The sequence below is a fragment of the Peromyscus californicus genome, unplaced genomic scaffold (assembly GCF_007827085.1).
Source record: "Peromyscus californicus insignis strain IS unplaced genomic scaffold, ASM782708v3 Scaffold_6__1_contigs__length_162567912, whole genome shotgun sequence".
NCBI lineage: Eukaryota > Metazoa > Chordata > Mammalia > Rodentia > Cricetidae > Peromyscus > Peromyscus californicus.
Window position 1 is genome coordinate 3,404,459 of NW_026294584.1, and position 24,648 is coordinate 3,429,106.

The 24,648-nt window shown below is 39.7% G+C and overlaps 2 protein-coding genes across 5 annotated transcripts in view; one reads left to right on the forward strand and one right to left on the reverse strand.

Annotated features, from left to right (window-relative positions):
• Nucleotides 1-5,976, forward strand: part of Ptpn12 (protein tyrosine phosphatase non-receptor type 12) — a 71,370-nt gene extending 65,394 nt beyond the window's left edge. For all 4 annotated transcript variants that reach the window (XM_052719330.1, XM_052719334.1, XM_052719333.1 and 1 more), the window contains one exon: nucleotides 5,119-5,976. In XM_052719330.1, the coding sequence (XP_052575290.1) occupies nucleotides 5,119-5,180 (62 nt within the window). In that variant the 3' untranslated portion in view covers nucleotides 5,181-5,976. The remainder of the gene's footprint in view (nucleotides 1-5,118) is intronic.
• Nucleotides 5,977-23,144: 17,168 nt separating this feature from the next.
• Nucleotides 23,145-24,383, reverse strand: LOC128098691 (14-3-3 protein zeta/delta-like). The gene is given in 2 exon segments (XM_052720021.1): nucleotides 23,145-23,698; nucleotides 23,700-24,383. Coding segments are annotated over 2 exon segments (777 nt in total). The 5' UTR covers nucleotides 24,306-24,383; the 3' UTR covers nucleotides 23,145-23,527.
• Nucleotides 24,384-24,648: the final 265 nt, after the last annotated feature.

Genomic DNA, 24,648 nt, shown 5'->3' on the forward strand with positions numbered 1-24,648 from the left:
TGAACTATGGGTAACGGTTACTTGGTCTCAGAAGAAGAGAAGGAAACTAGAGTTGAGTGTGAAGCAGATCTTTTGTGTTAAGGGACTAACTGTCCTGATTGGTTGGACCGTCCGGACGGCTTGGCTTGAGCCACCGCTCTTCCTCTCAGGCTGGGGGCTTTTTAAGGAAGCAATTATTTTTTCAGTTAACCAAAATACATCGAGTTTTATTTGTTCCAGAAAATCAGAGTGTCTATAGATTTTTTTTTTCCCCAGAGCTGAGGACCAAACCCAGGGCCTTATGCTTGCTAGGCAAGCGCTGTACCACTGAGCTAAGTCCCCAACCCCGTATTTTTTTTTTTAATTGAAAATAGATTCTTCTCTCATACAGTACATCCTGGCCACAGTTTCTCCTCCCTCCACTCTTCCCAACTTACCCCCCACCTTTCCTCACCCCCAAATCCAACCCCTCTCCATTTCATCTTCAGAAAAGAGCAGGCCTCCAAGAGATAACAACCAAACAGGACAAAACAAAATACAGTAAGACAAGGCAAAAGCTCTCACACCAAGCCTGGACACAGCAACCCAACAGGAGGAAAAGAGTCTCAAGAGCAGGCAGAAGAGTCAGAGACACACTCGTTCCCACAGTTCAGAGTCAAAAACACCATACTAACAACAATAACACACACACGGGACCTGGTACAGACCCACACAGGCTTGCCGTTTAAGTCTATATGAGCCCCGCTGAGTTGATTCCGTGGGTCATGTTCTCCTGCTGTCCTCCAGCTCCTCTGTCTCCTACAATCTTTCCTCCCCTTCTTCCACGGGGTTCCCATGCTTAGAAGGGAGAAACCTGAAAGACCTCCAATTTAGACTCTTCTCATAATGTCTGGCTGTTGATTTTTGCACCTGCTCCCATCTGCTGCCAGAGGAAGCCCCTATGATGACGACTGGACAAGGCACTGATCTATAATGTCATTAGGAATTGTTTCATTGATTTTTTTTTTTTTTTTATTCCTCATTCACGTTTGGTTCTGCCCTAGGTCTCTGGGCTACCCAGTCTCCAAGTTCCTGACCATCCAGGCAGTGTAGGGCATGGTTCCCCCTTTTGTGGCTTGGACCTCAAGTTAAACCAGATATTGGTTGACCACTCCCACAAGTTCTGAGCCACCACCGCCCCAGCACTTCTTTCAGGCAAGACAGATTATAGGTCAAGGGTTTTGTGGCTGGGTTGGTGTCCAGGTTTCTCTCTCCATATCCTGCAGAGTATCTTCCTGCACCAGAGAGACTAGAATGTAGGCATGAAGGCACCATACAGGCACCAGCTCCATCTCTTCACATTCGATGATGTTGTCTTCATCAGTGGAGCCCCTCTGTCAGTTTTTATTACAACCCTGGTGACCAGCTCCCAGAACTGTCCCAGGGTAGCAAGAAGAAATGCCAGCAGAGTAGCAGGACTTAGAAAAAATTCTTACCTATATGAGGGTCTTTAGGAAAGGAACTTAGGCGTTTTGATGGTGACTTTATTACTGCATCTTGAAAAAGATCTCTCTGAAAATCTGTCTCCATACAGCTTTCTACATAGCTGTACATCTTTACACAGCTACATCTACACACGCACACACCAACAGAAAAGACTCTGGACAAATATATGAGTTACATTTTGAGGGTCAGTGCTGTTCTGATAACATATGAGAAATCACATGGTTTCTCTCAGGCTTGAAATGTCACTCTGACCTGCAGCTGGAAGTGAGTAACCGTGGCAGTGCTTGGCTGTCAGCCAAACTCTATGTAAAGTGAGGGCGGGAGACACCTTAGTGAGGAACAGTGACCTTGAAAGCATCTCAAATCTTAAGATACATTTTTGTATCCTGCATAAACAGTTGGTTGGCTGATCTTTGAATCTTGTATCATAAAACTGATGTTAAGGGTACATGCAGAGAGTCAGTTGCTGAGAGAATCTGTGCAGGGAGTTATGTCTACTAAAGTTGCTGCTTTGTGCCTGACCTTGGTTCAACAAACAGACACTGGGAATTTGTCCTTGTGCATCCATTTGCAGGGGCAACTAGTTTACTTTGATTTTGTTCTGAGGTCTTAAATCATTTAATGGTGTAAAAAGCTGTCTTTGTAACAGAATATTGTTATTTTTCCTACGTCAGTCTGAGCTATGAAAAATATCCTAATATTATTTCTATTCACCAAAATTACACAGCTTATGAAGAAATCATCTTCCTGACCATTCATAGATATATATGTGCTGAGTAGATGGAATATATACATGAGATAAACACACAAGCAGTGGGGAAAACACCCACAACTGTTTTTAGGGAAGAAATGTAGTGGCACATGAGAAACATTAGAAGCAACAAGTTTTCAGAGTCTGTGGTCCCGTAAGCCTTGTTATTCATCTGGTGGGTTGTATTTGTGTCATGGCCCGTGACAAGTTTTCACCTGGGTTGTTTGGGGATCTCCATGGGACCCCCTCAGCCAACAACTCAACTGAATACAACCCAATCCCACCACTGGAAGCCTTGCTACAAAAGATAGCCAGTTCAGACTCCATTGCCTCCATTACTAGGAGTCCTCACTAGGGTCACCCTCATAGATTCCAAGAAGTTTCCACTGCGCTTGGTTTCCACACCATCCCCCAAATGCCCCCCAGTTCCAGCCATCTCTCCCCACACTCCCTCCATCCCTTCCTCCCCTCCCTAACCTGATCCCTCCCACTCCTGTTCCCTCCTACCCCCAGTCCACCCACAAATTCTATTTCCCCTTCCTAGAGAGATCCATGTGTCACCTCTAGACCCCTCCTCTTAACCTCTCTGGGTCTATGGTTGTAGCTTGGTTATCATTTACTTAATTTCTATTATCCACTTCTAAGTGAGTACATACCATGTTTGTCAATAGCAGCTGAGTAATACTCCATTGTAAAAATGTAGCCCTTCTGGCTTTTAGGGTCTCCATTGAGAAGTCGGGTGTGATTCTGATAGATCTGCCTTTATATGTTACTTGGTCTTTTTCCCTTGCAGCTTTTAATATCCTTTCTTTGTTCTGTGTTTTGATTTTTGTTTGTTGTCTTTTGAGAGAGGGTTTCTCTTTATAACTGCCCTGGCTGTCCTGGAACTAACTCTGTAGACCAGGCTGGCCTCAAACTCAGAGAGATCCACCTGCTTCTGCCTTCCAAGTGCTGGGATTAAAGGAGTGTGCCACAACCACCTGGCTCAGTGTTTTGATTAATATTGTGACGAAAGGACTTTCCTTTCTGGCCTGATCTATTTGGTGTTCTGTATGCTGCTGCTGCTTCTGCTGCTGCTGCTGCTGCTGCTGCTTCGGCTCCTCCTCCTCCTCCTCCTCCTTGTTATGATTTATTTATTTTTATTGTATGTACATTAGTGTTTTGCCTACATGTATGTGTGTGAGGAGGTCAGATACCTCAGAATGTCGGATGTCAGATAGTCGTTAGCTGTCATGTAGGTGCTGGGAATTGAACCTGGGTTCTTTGGAAGAGCAACCAGTGCTCTTAACCACTGTTTCTTATACCTTCATAAGCATGTCCTTCCTTAGGTTAGGAAATTTTTCTTCTAGGATTTTGTTGAAAATATTTTCTTGGCTGTTGAGTTGGTATCCTTCTCCTTCCCCTATTCCTATTATTCTTGGGTTTGGTCTTTTCATGGTGTTCCGGATTTCCTGGATGTTTTTTGTGTTAGGAATATTTTAGATGCAGCATTTTCTTTGACCAATGTATTTTTTTTTTTTTTTTTTTTTTTTGGTTTTTCGAGACAGGGTTTCTCTGTGTAGCTTTGCACCTTTCCTGGAACTCACTTGGTAGCCCAGGCTGGCCTCGAACTCACAGAGATCCGCCTGGCTCTGCCTCCCGAGTGCTGGGATTATAGGCGTGTGCCACCACCGCCCGGCTTAAACTGAGGATTTCTTTTGGATTTTGTTGTTGTTTTTGTTTTTTGAAGACAGGATTTCTCTGTAGTTTTGGTGCCTGTCCTGGTTCTCGCTCTATAGACCAGGCTGTCCTCGAACTCACAGAGATCTGCCTGCTTCTGCCAAGTGCTGGGATTAAAGGCGTGTGCCACCACTGCCCCATTTCTTCTATCGTATCTTCGATGCCTGAGATTTTTCTCTCTTGTATTCTATTCCTCTGTAGTTTCTGTTGACATTCCTAAAATTTTAATTTCAAGAATTCCTTCTGTTTGTGTTTTCTTTATTGCTTCTATTTCCATTTTCAGATCTTGAACAGTTTTACTCATTTCCTTCAACTGTTTTTTTCTTGACTTTCTTTAAGGAGTTTATTCATTTCATCCAATTGTTTGTGTTTTCCTGGCTTTCTTTGAGAGATTCATTCATTTCCTCCAGATGTATGTTTGTGTTCTGGATTTCTCTAAGGGATTTATTCATTTCTTCTTTAAGAACCTCTATCATCTCCATATACTTGGTTTTAAGGTCTTTTTCTTGTGCATCAGGTATGTTGGACTGTTCAGGGATGCTGTCATAGGATAGCTGGGCTCTAGTAGGGACATATTGCTCTGGCTGTTATTGATTGTGTTCTTACATTGGCATATGAGCATCTGGGTTTGAGGTGATCATAGATAGGCCTAGGTCCTGATTTCTGGGTTTGTCTTTGTTGGATGGGTGTTTTGCTCCAGTTTTTCAGAGAGTGTGTTGGCTGTGTGTTGCCTGTTTTACATGCCTGCTCAGCTGGTGTGTTCATGGGGAATGCTTGCTGGTGTTGAAGGCTGGGAGGAGGTCTGTAGGATCCACAGGAAGCATGGACAGGGGAGGGGCTGTAGCCGGTGTTGTTTTGCAGCACTAGGGGTGACCCTGAGAATTGGGTCTGAAAGAACAGAAACAGTGGAGAAAGTCCATGGGCAGCCTGTCTGTTCTGGAAGGCATGGCCTGTGTTTGAGCTGGGGGTGTCTGCCTAAGTTGGGGTCTGGGACACAGTGGTGTGGGGTTGGGGGCATCGTCTGGGATCCACAGGGTGGAGGGCAGGCTGCAGCTGCTGTTCTGTTGCAGCGTTAGGGTCGACCCTCAGAATTGGGTTTGGAGAAACAGATATGAATGTATTCTTAATGTTTTTAAAGTATTTTTGAAGGTTAACCTGTGATTGCGGTATATTTTTATTTATAGGTTTTGGCAATCGCTGTGGAAAACCTAAAGGACCAAGAGATCCACCTTCAGAATGGACATGATTCAGGGAGTTAAAAGACACTTTAAATTATACTGGAAAATTCAAGTGCCACTGAAAGCCAGATTTATAGTATTCCATCTTTAAAATGTGGGACTAACAGCAGTGTAGATTGTTACCTTAATATTTTTTGCTGGGACCATCTACCTGCCTTATACTACACTTAGGAAAAAGTATTACATATTGTTTATTTTGTAACTTCAAGTATTATTGCCTTAATGTCTCTTAACCCTGTTACAAGCTGCTTGTAGACCTGTTAATATGGTAATACTTTTATGATAAATTGACTTAAAGGACTACTCTCTTGCTGTTTTATCATGTATGCATTATTTTGTATATGTACAGGGCAAGTAGGTATATAATTTGATAAAGTTGAAGTCATAAAATATTATTAACAAGATGTAAGAATTTCTGCATGGTCTAAGTCTTTGTGTACCTTATTTGTAAATTATTTGCCCTGAAGTTTTAGAAAACAGTTTCTGAATTTTAAAATTGCTGGATTCATGCAGCCAGCACTGCAGGTTATCAGAGATCAAAGATTGTAACAATAATGCATTTTGTAAATTGTAAGCAAGAAGTTATTTTTATATTATTACTGTCTAATTGTTCGTCCTGATGGTTCTTGTTTTCATCTAGTCACGGAGATTCAGTAAGTGCCTTGGAACAATATTGAATTCTCTTAGCTCGTGTGTGTTACTTTAAAATTTGAACTCAACTGGGATTAGAAGACTATCAGAATATGTGTATGTTTCAGGATATTTGACCTGCTATTAAAAAAAAAATACAGTTTTACAGTGCTACATCTTGTATTGCTTTTCTTATTCTAAAGAAAACATTTTATTTTTAATTATGTGTATATATGTACATCTTTGGAGTTGTGTGCATGTGAATGCTAGTGCCTATAGAGGCCAGAGGCATCAGGTGTCAGGTTCCCCTGGAGCTGGAATTACAGGAGATTGTGAGCTGTTCAACATGGCTGCTGGGAACTGCACTTGGGTACTCTGGAAGAACGGTATTCGGTTTTAGCTGCTGAACCATCACTCCAGCCCCTCATTCTTTTCTTTTAAGTCATGAGCTGTGGATGGGGTTTAATCACTTAATTATGGAATAAGAAGGCCTAGAGCTAATGCCGCATGCCTGCACACAGGTACATGGAAGACTAGGGAAGGAGGACCCTGTGGTCACTTGAGCCTACAAGGTTTAAGACTAGTTTGGGCAACATAATGAGATTTGGTCTCAAAAAGAGTAAAAATGAGACTAGAAAGTGTCTTATGAGAAAATGATGGTAGTTTAAGCCCATTCTCGGCACCTGTCCTTGATCAGCCACTGTTTCTCCCAAGATTCTAGAACACCAAACAAGTGAGGTGGGAAGGGTCTTGTTTCTTCCTGTCACGTGATGGGAGCTCAAGTTCTCTCCCTAAACACTAAGACTAAATTTCAGTCTCAGGGATCGGAGTCGGACATTAAGTTTTCCCTGAGTTTAAAAAGGGTAGAGAAACCATGAGACTGAAAAGAGATGGAGTAACTTATTTTGTGTTAGCATTTGTTGTTTCTGCTTTAGCCATTTGTTTGTGATTTTTGTTAAGTTGTTTTTTTTTTTTTTTCATTTTTGAGCCAGTATCTCATGTATCCCAGACTGGGTTCAACTTTGTTATGTAGCCAGGTTGGGCCTTGATTTGCTGCTAATCCTCCTGCCTAAACCTCCCAGTGCTGGTAGTGTAAGTATGAGATGCCACTCCCAGCTTTATGTTAGCATTTTTTTAAAAGAAATTGGTTTTCATGTTGATTCCTTAGAATATGAAAAGTTTTCATGTATTTTAGTCATTAGAAAATGGTAGTCCATGCCAGGTGGTGGTGGTGCACACCTTTAATCCCAGCACTCGGGAAGCAGAGGCAAGCAGTCTCTGTGTTCGAGGACAGCCAGGGCTATTAATAGAGAAACGACCTTTCAAAAACCAAAAAAGAAAATGATAGTCTAGTAGATACTCAACAATTATAAGATACAAATATAAATACTTTTAGGCTGTCTTGTTGCTCCAGCTCATGCTGGCAATATATTTTCCTAATAATGCTTAAACTGATACAGCATATAACTGAAAAAATAATTTTAGGGGCTAGAGAAATAGTTGAGTCAATAAAGTGCTTGTTACCCAAATTCAAGGACCTGAGTTCCAGATCCTCCTCACTCAACATAAAAAGGTATGGGCCAGGCCTGGTAATGCACACATTTAATCTTAGCCCTTAGGATGCAGAGGCAATCAGATCTCTGAGTTTGAGGCTAGCCTAATCTATGTAGCAAGTTTCAAGGTAAGCAGGGATTCATGGGAGTTTCTGGTCTGGCATTCCAGCTGAAGCAGTGAACTGATTTCAGGTTTGATGAGAAACTGTCTCAAAAAGTGCTGTGGGTAGGAGGCAGGAAAGATGGCTCAGCAGTGAAGAGCACTGGCTACTCTTCTGGAGGGTCCAAATTCAGATCCTACACCCACATGGTAGCACAGAACTATCTGTAACTCCTGTTCCAGGGAATCTGATGCGCACTTCTCATCTCATGGGAACCAGGCATGCATATGGTGCACATATATACATACATGTGTTTTATATTTTATGAATATATATTACATCATTGTGCTATAATGATCATTTGATGTTTAGGAATGGTACAGACTATAGTGTTGAACCCTTTTCTATGTGTCTTTTGCAGCATATATTTACATATATGTGTTGTATATAAATTGTAGAGTGGAAATTTCAACATTTAAAATGTGTGTCTTGCCTTGCGGTGGTGGTGCACGCCTTTAATCCCAGCACTTGGGAGGCAGAGCCAGGCGCAGATCTCAGTGAGTTTGAGGCCAGCCTGGTCTACAGAGCGAGATCCAGGACAGGCACCAAAACTACACAGAGAAACCCTGTCTCAAAAAAGAAAAAAAAAGTGTGTCTTAGTTATTAAATTCTCTTGCTGTGAAGAGACACCGTGACCAAGGCAACTCTTAAAAAACATTTAATTGAGGGCTTGCTTACAGTTTCAGAGAGTTAATCCATCATTGTGGCAGGAAGCAGACATGTGTGGCACTGGGGCAGTAGCTGAGAGCTTTACATCCTGGCCCCAGACAGCAGCATGCAGAGAGAGAGATTGGGCCTGGTTTAGAGACCAAGCATTCAAACATGAGCCTATGGAGCATTCTCATTCAGATGACCACAGCTGCACATTTTAGGTTTAAGCTTTTTCACTTGGTGTTGTGTACTGCTTACAGCAGTCTGGCACACAGAAGGCCTTAGATTGGACTGCAGCACTGCCTGCCAGAAAGAAGAGCAGTTCAGGGAAAAAGCCTGTCATAGGAAAACATCTGAGTCAGATGTGACTTGCCATGGCCCAGGAACACAGATTCAGGTTTCTCTGAATAACATCCACTGAGAAATGAACATCTGTAGTCACAGAACAGAAGAAAGTTGTAAGATAACTTATTACCAAATACATTGGTCAGTGCTGGAACCAGGCATTAGCAATCCCTTGGCTTGTCTCTGCCTTGTACCTGAAGTTACAGAAGACTTTAACTCTACTTTCATACGGCCACTGGCTTAGCACTGTGGGGAGCCATTTTTTTCCAAGTAATATTTTTCACATTTTGGCCATTTTCTTCATATAGTGATTAGTACAAAGTAATAAAACACAAATCTGGTGTCATTGCTGAGGTTTATTCTGTCACGGTAAGTGATTTAGTAGGGTAACCTCTTAGGATACATGTTTGAAACCATTGGGGTTGCTTAAAGTAACAGTGTTAAACTCTTTGGTGTAAAAGGTTTACTGTGTGCCAGTTTGTCTTTTTATGTTCTAAAGTTTTTAATTGGGGTAGAAAGTGCAGATCCTCCCTTCTCTTTGGATAATTAGATGCACATGAGAAAGGGTAGTCTTGGTTTCCAGGATTCCAGCTTGAAAAGGAAAATATCAGTTTTGAGTGTGTTTAATTTTAGACAATTGATGCATCTATCATCCAGGTAGTCATGCCCCAACCCTGAGATAGAAATAAAGGTTTGAAAGCCTTATAAAACTACACTGCAGATCAGGCTAAGAACATGAACATAGACATAAACTATGCACACAAAAACACTGAGAATAGATTATTTGGTATTTAAATGAATTTTGTTTTTGGACTTGGGTATTGATAATGTTGCCCAGACTGATTATGATCCTTTTGGCCCAACTCTCCATTGCTGAGATAAATGAATTTTGTCTTTACGTGGAAATTGTTGCATCTCTGTATATTAAAATATAGCTTAGGTTGAGTATCATAGTTTATTCTTGTAATCCCAGTTGGGCATAGATAATAAGTCCCAGCTCACCCTGGGCTTCATTGTCATAGCATGACCATCTCAACTTCACATTTTCCAAGAGTCTTAAATGGTTCTGCACCCAAGGAAATGCTTCTTTAAAACCTTTAAAGCCCAGCCCAGGTTCTGAATTAGAATTTGAGGACTGTGTTTTAGGACCCTGCTCATTGCTACTATAGATAGGATGCTAGAAAAACTGAGGAGATAACTTAGCTGGGATCAATACAATTTTGGTCATAGTTGTTATCAGTCTGGCAATTCATATCCCTAAAAAATGGTTTGATAATGGTGCCAAATATGAGATTGATTGAAAAGAAACAGGCCTTAGAAAAAAGCTACTACTGATGGTATGCAAGCCTTACAAATAGTTACAAAGGAGAATAATACCATCTTGACTGACAAGATAAATATAGAAATATTTACTGATGAGGAGACTAAAAAGATGACTGTGCAAACCTTGAAAAAGCTTATGATTCAAAAGATACATATGGTGATATTTTATTTGTGTTGAAATGTGATTTTATTTGCATGTTAATAAAGGAAGTTGCCTGGAGATCAGAGCTAGAACAAGCCATTTAGCAGAAGTCTGGCAGTGGTAGCACAGGCCCATAATCCGATCACATGGCAGGCAGAGTCTGTGTGTTCAAGGACATAGCCATCTTGGTGACACACGCCTTTAATCCAAGTACCAACCATAGAGACCTGGAGGTCTGTATAGACAGGCAGTGATGAAGAAGTCATGTGGTTGGGTTTAGAACCAATGAGAAGGCAGAACAGAAAGTCAAAAAATACAGACACACAGAAAGTAGGTCTCTTTTCTGAGGGGAAGGACGGCAGCGGCTGGTGAGCTAAAGGCTATTCGCTAGTGCTCTGACCTCTTGGGCTTTTAACTCTTTATTTGGCTCTGTTTCTTATTTAATAAGACTGTTTAGAATTACATCTACAGATACAAGCCCTAGAGAAGGCCACTTCTGAGAAATTACAAGCCTTCGAAAAATTTATTGAAACTGATAAAGCATTCAGACACAGAAGAATTCAGAGGAGAACCACCCTCACCATTACCTTATGGAATTAGAGAGGAGTGACCCAAGGTTATTAAAACACCAACCTTGATTTCTCTAATTACTATTCAAGAAAGACCACCAAACAACAGGTGTATTCCCAAGGCTATACAAAAGTCAAATGGGATCCTATAGAAATGTTAGATGTAAAGAGATGTAAGGAAGCAATAGTTTCCTATGGTATGCATTCAGCTTTATGCAAGGCAGATGTTGAAAACACGATCCACTTGGAACAAAATTCCAAAAGAATGGAAAGATTCAGTTACAACAGTATTGAAATATGGTCCTCAGAATGGAAGAGTTGATTGAGAGAAGAAGCTAAGGCCCTCAAACAGCAAGGTACGTTTAGAGGTTGTAAGATTCCCCAAGATCAAATCCTTGGTGAGGGCCATTATGCTGATGTGGCTAGTTAGGCCTCATTTGATAAAGATACTTTGTCCCTATACCATACAGCAGCCATAAATGCTGGGACAAGATTCAAGAATCAGGAAAGAGTACTGAGCCATTTATTAAAGTTATGCAAGGCCCAAAAGAAACCTTCACTGAATTATTGCAAAGAGTGACTAAAGCTGTAAATAGAATGATATCAGATCCAGAAGTTAGACAAATATTAATTGACTCTTTGGCTTTTGAAAATGCTAATTCACAATGCAGATGGATAATTGGGCCTTTAATGACCAGATCAGCACCTATAGAAGAATGGATCTTGTAAAACAAGGTCATCTAAAAAGGAATTGTAGGCAGGACATTCATAGAAACAGTGTCTCTTCTAGAGATAATGTCAACAGAAGGCCCCAACCTTCTGGACTATACAGAAAATGCAGCAAAGGTCAACATTGGACCAATGAATGCAGATGAACAAGGAAGGGACAGATAGAGTAACCCTTTGCCACTGGGAAACACTTTGGGGCGGGGGAGGCTTTCATAGGCCCCCATGTCAAATTTGGATCAATCATTCCCTGTCACCATGGGGGAAACTCCTCCCCAGAGGAGTTAAAGGACCTAATGCCTATTGTAAAAATACCATACTCCTCTGGATGATAGAACAGCTTTAGAAGATAAAACAAAAATTTCAAGAGAAACCATAAAGTGAATATTTTGGCAAAACTAAAGGTATGAGTAAGTGGCATTGTAATTGAAGGTCTTGTAGATACTGGGGCAGATGTAGCAATTTTATCAGAATCTTGACATCCAAATTGACCTCTTCAGGAGGTAAATACTCAGTTTTGGGGGATTGGAACTTTATCTAAGGTAAAATAAAGCACGAGATGGGTTGAATGTATAGGGCCAGAAGGACAGAGAGGAAAATTAAAGCCATATAACAATGAATTTATGGGAACATGATTTGTTACAGCAATAGAATACCGATTAACATTCTTTCAATCCCAGAAACAAACCATAAATTAATGTATGTTTCTGGGAAAAGTATTAGTATTATAAAGAACAGTCACTGACCATTCAGGTTGTATAAAAACAGGGCACAATAGCTGTTGATCTATTAAAAGTACCAACAACCCTACCTTTAAAATGGTTAACTGACAAACCTGTCTGGGTGGAACAGTGGCCTTTAACATCAGAAAAATTTCAAGCTTTAGAACAACTGGTACAGGAGCAGCTAAATGCTCTACAAATTGAGAAATTGACCGGTCCTTGGAATTTTCCATTGTTATTAAAAAGAAATCTGGAGAATGTTGATAGATTTGAGAGCCATAAATAAAGTAATTCAGCCAATGGACTCTCTACCTTCTCTATTACTTAAAGAACAGTCTATTCTAGTTATCTATTTAAAAGACTTTCTTCACTATACCTTTACAAGAAAAAGATACAGAAAAATTTGCCTTCACAGCACCTACTTATAATTCTCAGCCTCTTAAGAGATATCAATGGCTTTAATACAAGCACTTAGGAAACAGAGGCAGGCAGATCTCTCAGTTCAAGGCCAGCCTGGTCTACAAAGTGAGTTCTAGGACAACGAAGACTAAACAGAAACCCTGTCTTGAAAGATAGATAGATAGATAGATAGATAGATAGATAGATAGATAGATAGATAGACAGACAGACAGACAGACCCTGTCTTGAAATACCAATAAATGAGTGAATGAATGAATGAATGAATGAATGAATGAATAAGAGAGATCAATGAAAGATTCTCCCACAAAGGAGGTTAAACAGCCCCACTTTGTTCCAATATTTTGTATGACAGCCATTGAAAATGATTCACATACATTTTCCTCAATCTATAGTTTACCATTATATGGGCAATCTCTTACTAGCTGATTCAAATGTAGACACTTTAAAGAAAATGTTTGAAGAAGTAAAGAAAATTTTTCCTTGTTGGGGACTACAAATTGCTCCTGAAAAAACTGCAAAGAGGAGATTCTGTTAATTACCTGACATGTAAAATAAGTTTACAAAAAATTCAACCCCAAAAGGTACAAATCAAGAAAGATCAATTGTAGACTCAATAACTTTCAAAAATTGCTGGCAAGAAATAAGCCAAGCTAAGGCCAGGCATCCATAATTAATAAGCCAGTGGAGGAATTGGCTGTACAAGTTTTCACTCCTACCAGCAATGGAGGAGTGTTCCCCTTACTCCACATCCTCTCCAGAATGAGCTGTCACTTGTGTTTTTGATCTTAGCCATTCTGACAGGTTTAAGATGGAATCTCAGAGTCATTTTGATTTGCATTTCCTTGATGGCTAAGGATGTTGAACATCTCCTTAAGTGTTTCTCTGCCATTTGATATTTCTCTCTTGAGGATTCTGTTTAAATATGTACCTCATTTTTAAATTGAATTATTTGGTTTTTTGATGCCTAATTTCTTGAGTTCCTTATATATTTTGGAGATCAGTCCTTTGTCAAATGTGGGGTTGGTGAAGATCTTTTCCCATTCTGTTGGCTGCTGTTTTGTCTTATTTACTGTGTCCTTCACCTTATAGAAGCTTTTCAGTTTTGCAAGGTCTCAATTATTAATTGTTGACCCTAGGGCATGTACTACCAGTGTTCTGTTAAGAAAGTTATCGTAGGATATTATTTTAAGGTGTGTTACTTTTGTTTATGTTGCATTTGTTTAACTCTGTGAAGCTGTGATACTTTGCCTGGCTAAAACACCTGATGGTCTAATAAAGAACTGAACTGCCAACAGCAAGGCAGGAGAAAGGATAGGCAGGGCTGGCAGAGAGAGAGAGAGAATACATAAAAGGAGAAATCTAGGAGAAGAAGATATAGGAGCCAGAGAAGAAGGACATCAGGGGCTAACCACCCAGCTACATAGCAAGCCATGGAGTAAGAGTAAGGTTTGCAGAAGTAAGAGAACTAGAAGATCCCAGAAGTGTAAGGTAGATGGGATAATTTAAGTTGAGGAATGCTGGCAAGAAATAAGCCAAGCTAAGGCCAGGCATCCATAATTAAGAATAAGCCTCTGTGTATGATTTATTTGGGAGCTGGGTGGTGGGCACCCAAAAGAGTAAAAAACCAACAACAGAAAGTTGTCTCCTGTGCCAGGGCATTCAAGCCTATTTACCACTTCCACTTCTATCAGGTTCAGTGTGTCTGATTTTATGTTGAGGTTTTTGATCCACTTGGACTTGAGTTTTGTTCATGGTGATAAATATGGATCTAATTGCATTCTTCTACATGCAGACATCCAGTTTGACCAGCACCATTTATTAAAGATGCTTTCTTTTTCCCAGTGTGTATTTCTGGATTCTTGACCAAAATTGGGTGTCCATAGGTGTGTGAATTTACATCTGGGTCTTTGATTTTATTCCATCAATCCACGTGTCTGTTTTTATCCCAACCATATGGTTTTTATTACTATCACTCTGTAGTAAAGTTTGAAATCAGGAATGGTGATACCTCCAGCAGTTCATTTATTGTTCAGGATTTTCTTTCACTATCCTGGGTTTTTTGTTTTTCCATACGAAGTTGAGAATTGTCTTCTCATGATATGTTAACACAAGACAATTGTGTTGATTGCATTGAATCTATAGATTGCTTTTGGCAGGGTGTCTATTTTTACTATATTAATCCTATAGATCCATGAACATGGGAGATCTTTTCATCTTCTGTTATCTTCTTCAGTTTCTTTGAAGTTTTGAAGGGTTTTTTGTTTTGGTTTGTTTTGGTTTGGTTTTTTCCAAGACAGGGTTTCTCTGTGTAATAGCCCTGGCTGTCCTGGAACTCTCTCTGTAGACCAGACTGGCCTTGTACTCACAGAGATCTGCCTGCCTCTGCCTCCCAAGTGCTGGAATTAAAGGTGTGCACCACCACTGCCCAGCATGACTTGAAGTTTTTATCATACAGGTTTTTCACTTATTTGGTTAGAGTTATCCCCAAACATTTTATATTATTTGAGACTATTATGATGGGTGTTGTTTCCCTGATTTCTTTTTCTCAACCTGTTTGTCATTTGTATATAGGAGGGCTACTGATATTTTTGGGTTAATCTTATATCCAGCCACTTTGCTGAAAGTATTTATCAGTTCCCTGGTGGAAGTTTTTGAGTCACTTATATATACTATCATATCATCAAATAGCAAAACTTCTTCCTTTCCAATTTGTATCTCCTTGACATCCTTTACTTGTTTTATTGCTCTATCTAGAACTTCAGGTAGTATATTGAATAGATATGGAGAGAATGGACAACCTTTGTCTTGTTGCTGAGTTTAGTGGAATTGCTTTGAGTTTCTCTCCATTTAACTTGATGTTGGCTCTATGCTTGCTGTAAATTGCTTTTGTTGGGTTTGTAACCCTAATCTCTTCAGCACTTTTATCATTAAGGGTTGTTGGATTTTTGTCAAAGACTTTTTAGGCATCTAATATGAATGAAAATATGAGATGATCATGTATTTTTTCTTTCAATTTGTTTATATGGTTGATTACATTGACAGATTTTCTTATTTTGAACCATCCCTCCATCTATGGTGTAAAGCCTACTTGATCATGGTGGATCATCTTTTTGATGTGTTCTTGGATTCAGTTTACAAGTATTTTATTGAGTATTTTTGCATCAATGTTCACAAGGGAAATTGGTCTGTAATTCTCTTTCTTTGTTGAGTCTTTTTGTTGTTTGGGTATCAGTGTGTCTGTGCCTCATAAAAAGAACTTGACAATGTTCCTTCTGTTTCTATTTTATGGAATAATTATAGGAGTATTGGTGCTGTGAATATGTTGTTCCCATTGGTTAACAAATAAAGCTGTATTGGCCTATGGCAAGGAAGCTTAGAGGCAGGTGGGAAAATCCAATGAGACAGGAAGGAGAAAGGCAGGGCTGGAGAGAGACACCAGCCTGCCACCCAAGGAAAAACATGCCAGCAGACTGGTAAAGCAACGGGACATGTGGCAAAGCATAGATTATTAGAAATGGGTTAATATAAGATATAAGAGCTAGCTAGCAGGAAGCCTGAGCCATAGGCCATCAAGTTCATACTTAATATAAGCCTCTGTGTGTTTACTTGGGTCTGAGTGCTTGTGGGACACAGGAAAACTTGTGGCTACATATTGGTACTAGGTTTTCTTTGAAAGTTTGGTAGAATACTGCACTAAAACCATCTGGCACTGGGCTTTTTTTGGTTGGGAGACTTTTAATGACTGTTTCTGTTTTCTTAGGGGTTTACTTAATTTGTTTATCTGATCTTGATTTAACTTTGGTAAGTATCAAGAAAATTGTCCATTTCTTTTAGATTTTCCAATTTTATGGAGTATTTTGAAATACGACCTAATGATTCCCTGGATTTCCTTGGTGTCTGTTGTTATGTTCCCCTTTTTGTTTCTGATTTTATTAATTTGGATGTTCTCTCTCTGTGTGTCTTTTAGTTAGTTTGGATAAGAGTTTGTCTATCTTGTTGATTTTCTCAAAGAACCAACTCTTTGTTTCATTGATTCTTTGTATTGTTCTTTTTGTTCCTTCTGGTGACATATTGTGTACCCTAATAAAATTTGCCTGAAGATCAGAGAACAGAACAAGCCACTAGATTAAACATAGATGCCAGGCAGTGGTGACACACACCTTTAATCCTAGCACTCAGGAGGCAGAGATCTGTCTGGATATCTGTGTTCAAAGCTGCCTTGGACTACATGAGATTGACTCAGTCTAGGAGGGAAACAGAGCCAGGCAATGGTGGCACACACCTTTAATCCCAGTACTTGGGAATCACATGCCTTTAATCCCAGCACTTGAGATCTCATGACTTTGTTTGGGAAGCACACACATCTTTAATCCCAGCACTAAGAAGGAAGTGATGACTGAGTGGAGAAAGGTATATAAGGCATGAGGAGACAGGAACTAGAGCTTTTTGGCTGAAAGCTTTCTCAGGCTGAGGAGTCCTAGAGGTAAGATGTGGCAGAGGCTAGTTGCTTTGTCTCTCTGATCTTTCAGCATTTACCTCAATATCTAATTCCAGGTTTTTTATTATAAGACCATTTAGCAATTTATGTTACAGTTACTATTTTATTGATTTCAACCTTCTGTTTGATTATTTCCTGCCATCTATTCCTGTTGGGTGAGCTTGCTTCCTTTCATTCTAGAGCTTTCAGGTATGTTGTTAAGTTGCTAGTATGTGATTTCTCCAAATTCTTTATGAAGGTACTTAGTGCTATGAACTTTCCTCTTAGCACTGATTTCATTGTGTCCCATAAGTTTGGTTATGCATTTGTTGTGCATTCATTTTCACAGAATTCTAGGAAGTCTTTAATTTCTTTCTTTATTTCTCCTTGACCCAGTAGTGATTCAGTTGAGTGTTCTTCACTTTCCGTGAGTTAGGCTTCCTGTTGCTTCTGTTGTTGTTGAAATCTAGCTTTAACCCTTGGTGATCTGATAAGATACAGGGGTTATTTCACTTTTCTCATATCTGTTGAGACTTGCTTTGTGACCTAGTATGTGGTCAATTTTAGAGAAAGTTCTATGAGGTGCTGAGAAGAAAATATATTCTTTTGTGTTTGGGTGAAATGTTCTGTAGATGTCTTTTAGGTCCATTAGATTCATAACATTTGTTAGCTCCATTATTCTTTGTTTAGTTATTGTCTAAATGATCTGTCCTTTGGTACAATGGGGTACTGAAGTCTCCAATTATTAATGTGTGAGGTTCAATGTGTGATTTAAGCTTTAGTAATGTTTCTTTTACAAATGTGGGTGCCTTTGCATTTGGGGCCTAGATGTTAAGAATTGAAATGTTGTCTTGGTGGATTTTTTTCTTTAATGAGTATGAAATGTCCTTTTCCATCTCTTTTAATTAATTTTGGTTTTAAGTCTATTTTGTTGGATATTAGGAAAGCTACATCAGCTTGCTTCTTGAGTCTATTTGCTTGGAAAATCTTTTCCCAATCCTTTACTCTGAGGTAATGTTTATCTTTGACAATGAGTTGTATTTCTTGTATGCAGCAGAATGATGGATCCTGTTTTTGTATCTATTCCATTAGCCTGTGTCGTTTTATTGGGGGAATTGAGTCCATTGATATTGAGAGATATTAATGACCAGTGATTGTTAATTCTTGTTATTTTGTTGTTGGTGGTGGTGGTAGAGTGTGTGTGTGTGTGTGTGTGTGTGTGTGTGTGTGTGTGTGTGTGTGTGTCTTCTTTGGGTTTTTCTGGTGTGAGACTTATTGCCTGTGTTTCTGTCAGTGTAGTTAACTTCCTTGGGCTGGAGTTTTCCTTCTAATACCTTCTTTTGGACTGCATTTGTAGATAGATATTATTTAAATTTGACTTTGTCTAAATTTGACTTTGTCCTGAAATATCTTATTTTCTCCATCTATAATGATTGTCAATTTTGCTGGGTATAGTCATCTGGGCTGGCATCTATGGTCTCTTAGAGTCTGCAAGACATCTGTCTAGACCTTTGAAAAACATAAAAATGTGCATTATGATTCATAATAAGTAACAAAATTACAGTTATGAAGTAGCAATGAAAATAATTTTATGGTTGGGGGTCACCACAGCATGAGGAACTGTGTTAAAGGGTTGCAGCATTAGGAAGGTTGAGAACCACTGTTAACTGGATATGTGACTCACACTTGTAATCCCAGCCCTCAGGAGTCTAAGGTAAGCAGGAGGATCAAGTGTCAAAGCTAGCCTGGGCTGTACATACTAAGACTCTGTTTCAAAAGAAACTGTTTTTCTCATAGTTTGCTACGATAGTTTTGTGTTTGCTATGAAGGGAAGCAATAAAAAGAATTAATGCATCTTGCAATCAGAAGATCTGAAGTTGGTTTTGTTTGAGATGGAGTCATATGCAGTCCAGATTGACTTCAGGCTCTCAGGTCTGCCTCAGCTGCCCAGATGCTAGGAAAGCAGGTGTGTACCACCACATCAGAAAAACCCATGTGGTTTAGAGGAATTTCACTACAGAATAACAAATTATGTTTGACAAAATATCCAATTGCAATATTTTGTTGAAATATATATTTGGTGTTTGGCTTCTGAAATTATTTTGGTTTAATGCTAAATATAAGATTAAATTAAATTAGCTAACCGTACTAGTTTTAATAACTGCTTTTTAAAATTTTATCTACTTTACTTTATATATGAGTGCTTTGCCTGCACGTATGTCTGTGCACCATGTGAGTTCATGCCTGGTGCCCCAGAGATAAGTAGACATCAGGTCTGGAATTGATGTTATAGATGGTTGTAAGTCACCATGTGGGTACTGGGAACCTAACCTGAGTCCTCTACAAGAACAGCAAGTCACTGAGCCATCTATCCAGTCCCTATCTGCTGCTTTAAAAAAATACTATGTATTTTCCCAATAAAGAGTTTCATTATGTCATTTTCACTGACATAAACAAGCTACTTCAGTCGTTCATCTCCATCACCTCCTGTCCTTTTCTCACTGGTCCAGCCTCAAATAATCTCCTTCTACTTCATGTCTTTTTTAAAAAAAATCTAGATGCCACATATAGAGAAAATGTCACTGTTTTGTCAAATATCTTTAGTTCCATCCATTTTACTGCAAATGATGAAGTTTCATTCTTTACCCACATTTTGTGTTTTTATTGTTGAGGACCTAGGCTGATTCCACAAGTTGGTTCTTGTTTATTCTTTGGATGTTTAATTTTTTGAATTCTTTATATACTCTATAGAGTTTCAGATCTTACATTGAAGGTCTTTGACACTTTTTTGTTTTGTTTTTCAAGACAGGGTTTCTCTGTGTATCCCTGGCTGTCCTGGAACTCACTTTGTAGATCAGGCTGACCTCGAACTCACAGAGATCCACCTCCCCTGCCCCCTCAATGCTGGATTAAGGGTGTGCACCCCTGGTGCATGGCCACCTTTGACACATATTGAGTTGATTTTTTATAGCATGAGAGACAAGGATATCATCATCTTCTATATGTGGATGTTCAGTTTTCTCAGCATTTAAGAGACTCTTCTCCAATGTATGTTCTGGCACCATTCCAGTTGTTTTGTTTGTTTGTTTGTCAACTTGACACAAGCTGTAGTCATCTGAGAAGAGAGAACTTCAATTGAGAAAATGCTCCCATCAGATTGGCCTGTAGGCAAGTCCACAGAGCATTTTCTTTACTGATGGTTGATGTGGAGCTTGCTGGAGGTGGCGCCACCCCTGAACAGGTAGTCCTGGTTTATATAAGAAGGTTTTAATCTTCACAGTATTAATTCTGCCAATCTAAGAGATGTCTTAGATTTCTTGCTTCCATGTTTTTTAGGCTTTCATGGTAGTTTTTTCAACTTATTAGTTAAATTTATTTTTAGGGTTTTTGTTTGTTATGTCGGTTGGTTGGTGGTTTGCTGGCTTTTTATGAGGGGGTGTTTTGTCTGTGTGTGGGGGGCTATTGTGAGTGAATATTCTTGTCATTTCTATCTCAGCATGTTAATATTGGTGTATAGAAAAGTAATGATTTTTGTATATTGGTTTGTATCTTGTTGTTTTGTGTTTTGCTTCTCATTACTGCTGAAGCCCAGGGCCTCACTCCCACCAGGCAAGCACTCCCCCACTTAACTCTTCCTGTTAGAATGCTGAGGATCATTGTGTACAGGAGCACATTATCCACACATGCAGGTGCCTGGGCTTCTGCTATCCAGTCTTCTCTTGCCTGATTAACTTGTTTGTATTTTAAATTGTTAAAAATTCAGATTTTACCAGTACTTGGGAAGGAGAGGCAGGAGGATCTCTGTGAGTTCCAGTCAGCCTGTTCTATGTAATGAATTCTAAAATAGCCAAGAAATGGGGGGAGGGGGGAAGGAAGGAAGGAAGGAAGGAAGGAAGGAAGGAAGGAAGGAAAGATAGATCAGATTCTGTGCAAAGTTTTTGAAATAATGAGATGTGACTTAAATTCAGTTTTCTAACTTTTATTCTCCAATTTTAGATCAAATAGCTCATGAATTGTGCATGCTTTCATTCTTATAGATAAAATGCAGAGGCTATATCAGGCGTGCTGGTACAAATCCATCTCATAGGCAACCCTTGCCTTTTATGCTACTTACAAAGTTTAGATGTGGTTTCAAATATGAACTCCATGTTCTTAACAAAAATGCTGTAACCTGTTTGCCATCTCTCTTCAAAGTGCATACATTTGCAGGTATGCAAACGACCAACATCTGTTGCTAATCTCCCCTGAAAGTGGTAGCGCTGGGCAGCCAGAGGATGGACCTCTGTGTTCTGACTAACACAAAGCTGGGCTTTTGTTGAATAAGTGGAGAAAGGGCATCTTGAAGATTTCAATCATTTTATATTTTGTACAGATAACATGGCATGTGTCCTGATGCTATGATGGAATGAAATATCACTCTGGTCTTCAAGAAGCGCATGTTCTTAGCTACTCCAGATTTATACCCAAATAACCAAATATAAAAAACAGAAAGCAACCAGGTTTATTCTTTTTTTCCCATCATCAATATTTATTGAGCATTTACAGTGTAGTAGGCACAATAGAACATACAGAAAACATTGTCCCTGCTCTTGAGGAGCTTACATTCTAAAAGAAAAAAAAATACACCTCTTTAAAATGGCATTTTTGTTTGGTGTTTTGTGTAAAGTACTGAGGAAATACTCAGTAGGTGTGGGCTTTGGGAATGATTTGGCCCCATCATTACTTGAGGAGAGGAAGAGGAAGAGGAAGGGTTTTCGAGGGAGACGGTGACAGACCATTCAGGGCAGGATTTCCAGGGAGATCAACACAAGCTCAACCAAGGAGAGCTGGGCTGTAGGAGGGAGGATGAGGGGAGGCAGTGGGGTGCAAGCAGAGGAAGCGGGCGGGGTTTCTTAGACACTGAGTGGAGCCAGAAAGATCATGCGGCCTTTTCCCAAATACATGGCCAACAAGTCAGAATCGTTCGTGACAAGACAGAGTAAAAAGGAAGTGATCCTGTGCACCTGACAAATAGAAATAAAGGGCTGGAAATCAAAGGCAGGCTGTAAGAGCATCAAGAAATTCTCAAAAACCAACAGCGATTTGGAAGCACAGAACCTAACAGTTAATGCTGCCCAGTGTCACAATGGGCCAAGAACATTGTGGCTTCCTAAGTTAGAAAACGCCATAGACCAAAATTTTAAATGGAACACATTACCTTTTGCCAATCAATCTCCCCCTGCACCCAGAATAAAAGGTCCACTTCAATTTTGAAAGGGGTTAGGAAGGGGGAGTATATGGGAACATGGTTGGGAATGGTAGTTACATTAGCGTTTTTGTTGTTGTTGTTAATTTTGCATTCAAAACTGGTGAAAGCCCATTAGCTGCCAAGAGGGAAGAAGGAGACAATTTCCTTTAGAGAAGTGTCAAAACCAAGACTAATTTACATGAAAAGCTGTAGAGAAAAGTAGTTGAAAAACCCATTTGTAAAACTTTTATTCCACTTACATGAACTTTAATACATGTGTTCTTAACAATTATGCTTGTATTGTTCATGAAAATTTCCTAAGACATTAAGACAAAGCTAGCCGTCATCTCAAGTCATTTCCCTGTTAACTGTTTTTACAGCACATGCATGTTAGGCAAGTGTCAAAAAAGAAAAACCGGGGCTGGAGAGATGGCTCAGCGGTTAAGAGCACTGGCTGTTCTTCCAGAGGTCCTGAGTTCTATTCCCAGCAACCACATGGTGGCTCACAACCATCTGTGGTGAGATCTGGCGCCCTCTTCTGGCCTGCAGGCGTACACACAGACAGAACATTGTATACATAATTAATAAATAAATCTTTAAAAAAAAAAAAAAAAAAAAAAAAAAAAAAAAAAAAAAAAGAAAAACCACAAAAGCAAAAGAACAAAACAAAAAAAAGTTAAATACATGGGATTTTGTTTACCACTGTGCTTGATACACATGGAGCAGTGAACACCAAGCAATTCATTTTTACTGCATCTTTACTTTTACATTTGTTCTTAGACTGCCTAAAACATTTAAATACAAATAAAATATGTAGCAAAAATAATGAAAGCAAACAGCAGGTAACTTTACAAATAATGGAATGTGAACCGTTTCTGCCCTTATTGGAGTAAATTGGGTCACAACTTTATCTAAGGACCACTTCTGGAGCTGTGGCCAAGAGTGTGCACGCAGAGACACACAATCCCGAGGTGTATCCAAGGAGTGTGTGTGTGTGTGTGTGTGTGTGTACCACAGTCTCACAAGTGCTCCACACCTTAAAGTACCCACAACAACTACACTCATGACTGGAACCAACTATCCCTTTGATCCCCCACCAGCACAGACCAGTATGTAGGCAGCTTTCTTTGCTTAGACATGGAAGCAGTTTTAACACTGGCCCTTCTGAAGCCACAATGTACCCAAAGTACTATTGCAAACATGTGTAACTCGTGTAAAAATTCCACATCCCCATATTGGCCACCTCAATATGAAAACAAGTAACTCCCTAAAGTTAGCTGGCTCTACTCCCCTAATATTAAAACATAAAAACCACATGGGAAATATAGAAATTCAAATAGAAGGAACATAAACCTGTCATAAACCATAAACAAAAAACTATTTGTGGGACAGCATGGATGACAAATGGTCTACTGTGTAAATTTTAGAATGAGGCAGACAAAGGTTGGAGGGCCGGTTAATTTTCCCTCATCTCTTTGGGTGTCCGATGTCCACAATGTCAAGTTGTCTCTCAGTAACTGCATTATTAGCGTGTTGTCTTTGTAGGACTCTTCACTTAATGTATCCCGTTCAGCAATGGTGATGAAGCCATTCTTCATCAAAAGCTGTTTTTGCAAGAGAGCAGGCTTTCTCTGGGGAGTTCAGAATCTCATAATAGAACACAGAGAAGTTAAGGGCCAGACCCAGTCTGATAGGATGTGTTGGTTGCATTTCCTTTTTGCTGATTTCAAATGCTTCTTGGTATGCTTGCTGTGACTGGTCCACAATTCCTTTCTTGTCATCCCCAGCAGCAACCTGAGCCAGGTAACGGTAGTAGTCACCCTTCATCTTCAAGTAGAAGACTTCGCTTTCTGCTTGCGAAGCATTGGGGATCAGGAACTTTTCCAAAAGAGACAGTACATCAGTGCAGATGTCTCTCAGCTCCGTCTCCATTTTCTCTCTGTATTCCCGAGCCATCTGCTGCTTTTTCTCAGCACTTTCTGTCTTTTGCTCGATATTTGAGATGACCCTCCAAGATGACCTACGGGCTTCTACAACATTTTTATAAGCAACAGAGAGAAGATTCCTCTCCTCATTAGATAACTCAGCACTTTGCTCAGTTACAGACTTCATGCAGGCTGCCATGTCATCATATCGCTCTGCCTGCTCGGCCAGTTTGGCCTTCTGCACCAGCTCATTTTTATCCATAACTGGATATTCTGTGTCCGGAGTGGGTGGCGGCACACGGACCTGGCTCGGCAGTCTCTGGGCGGCAGCAAGGCTGAGACTCTGTCCTTCTGGGTTTATTCTTAACATGCCTGGTACCAGAAAAAATCCAACATGTTTCCGATGAAAAGTTCTACAGTAGGTTCAAAGGTGTATTAAGTGTTCAGACATAAAGACTATTTCTACATTCATGGTATTTTCAAGTGGTGTGTCTTCTACAGTTCAACTACATATATAACCTGGACTTGCCTATAAGAGATCCTGTCGCCAGACAAACAAACAAAAAGTTCTATGTATATACAAAATGTAATTTGTAGGGAATTAT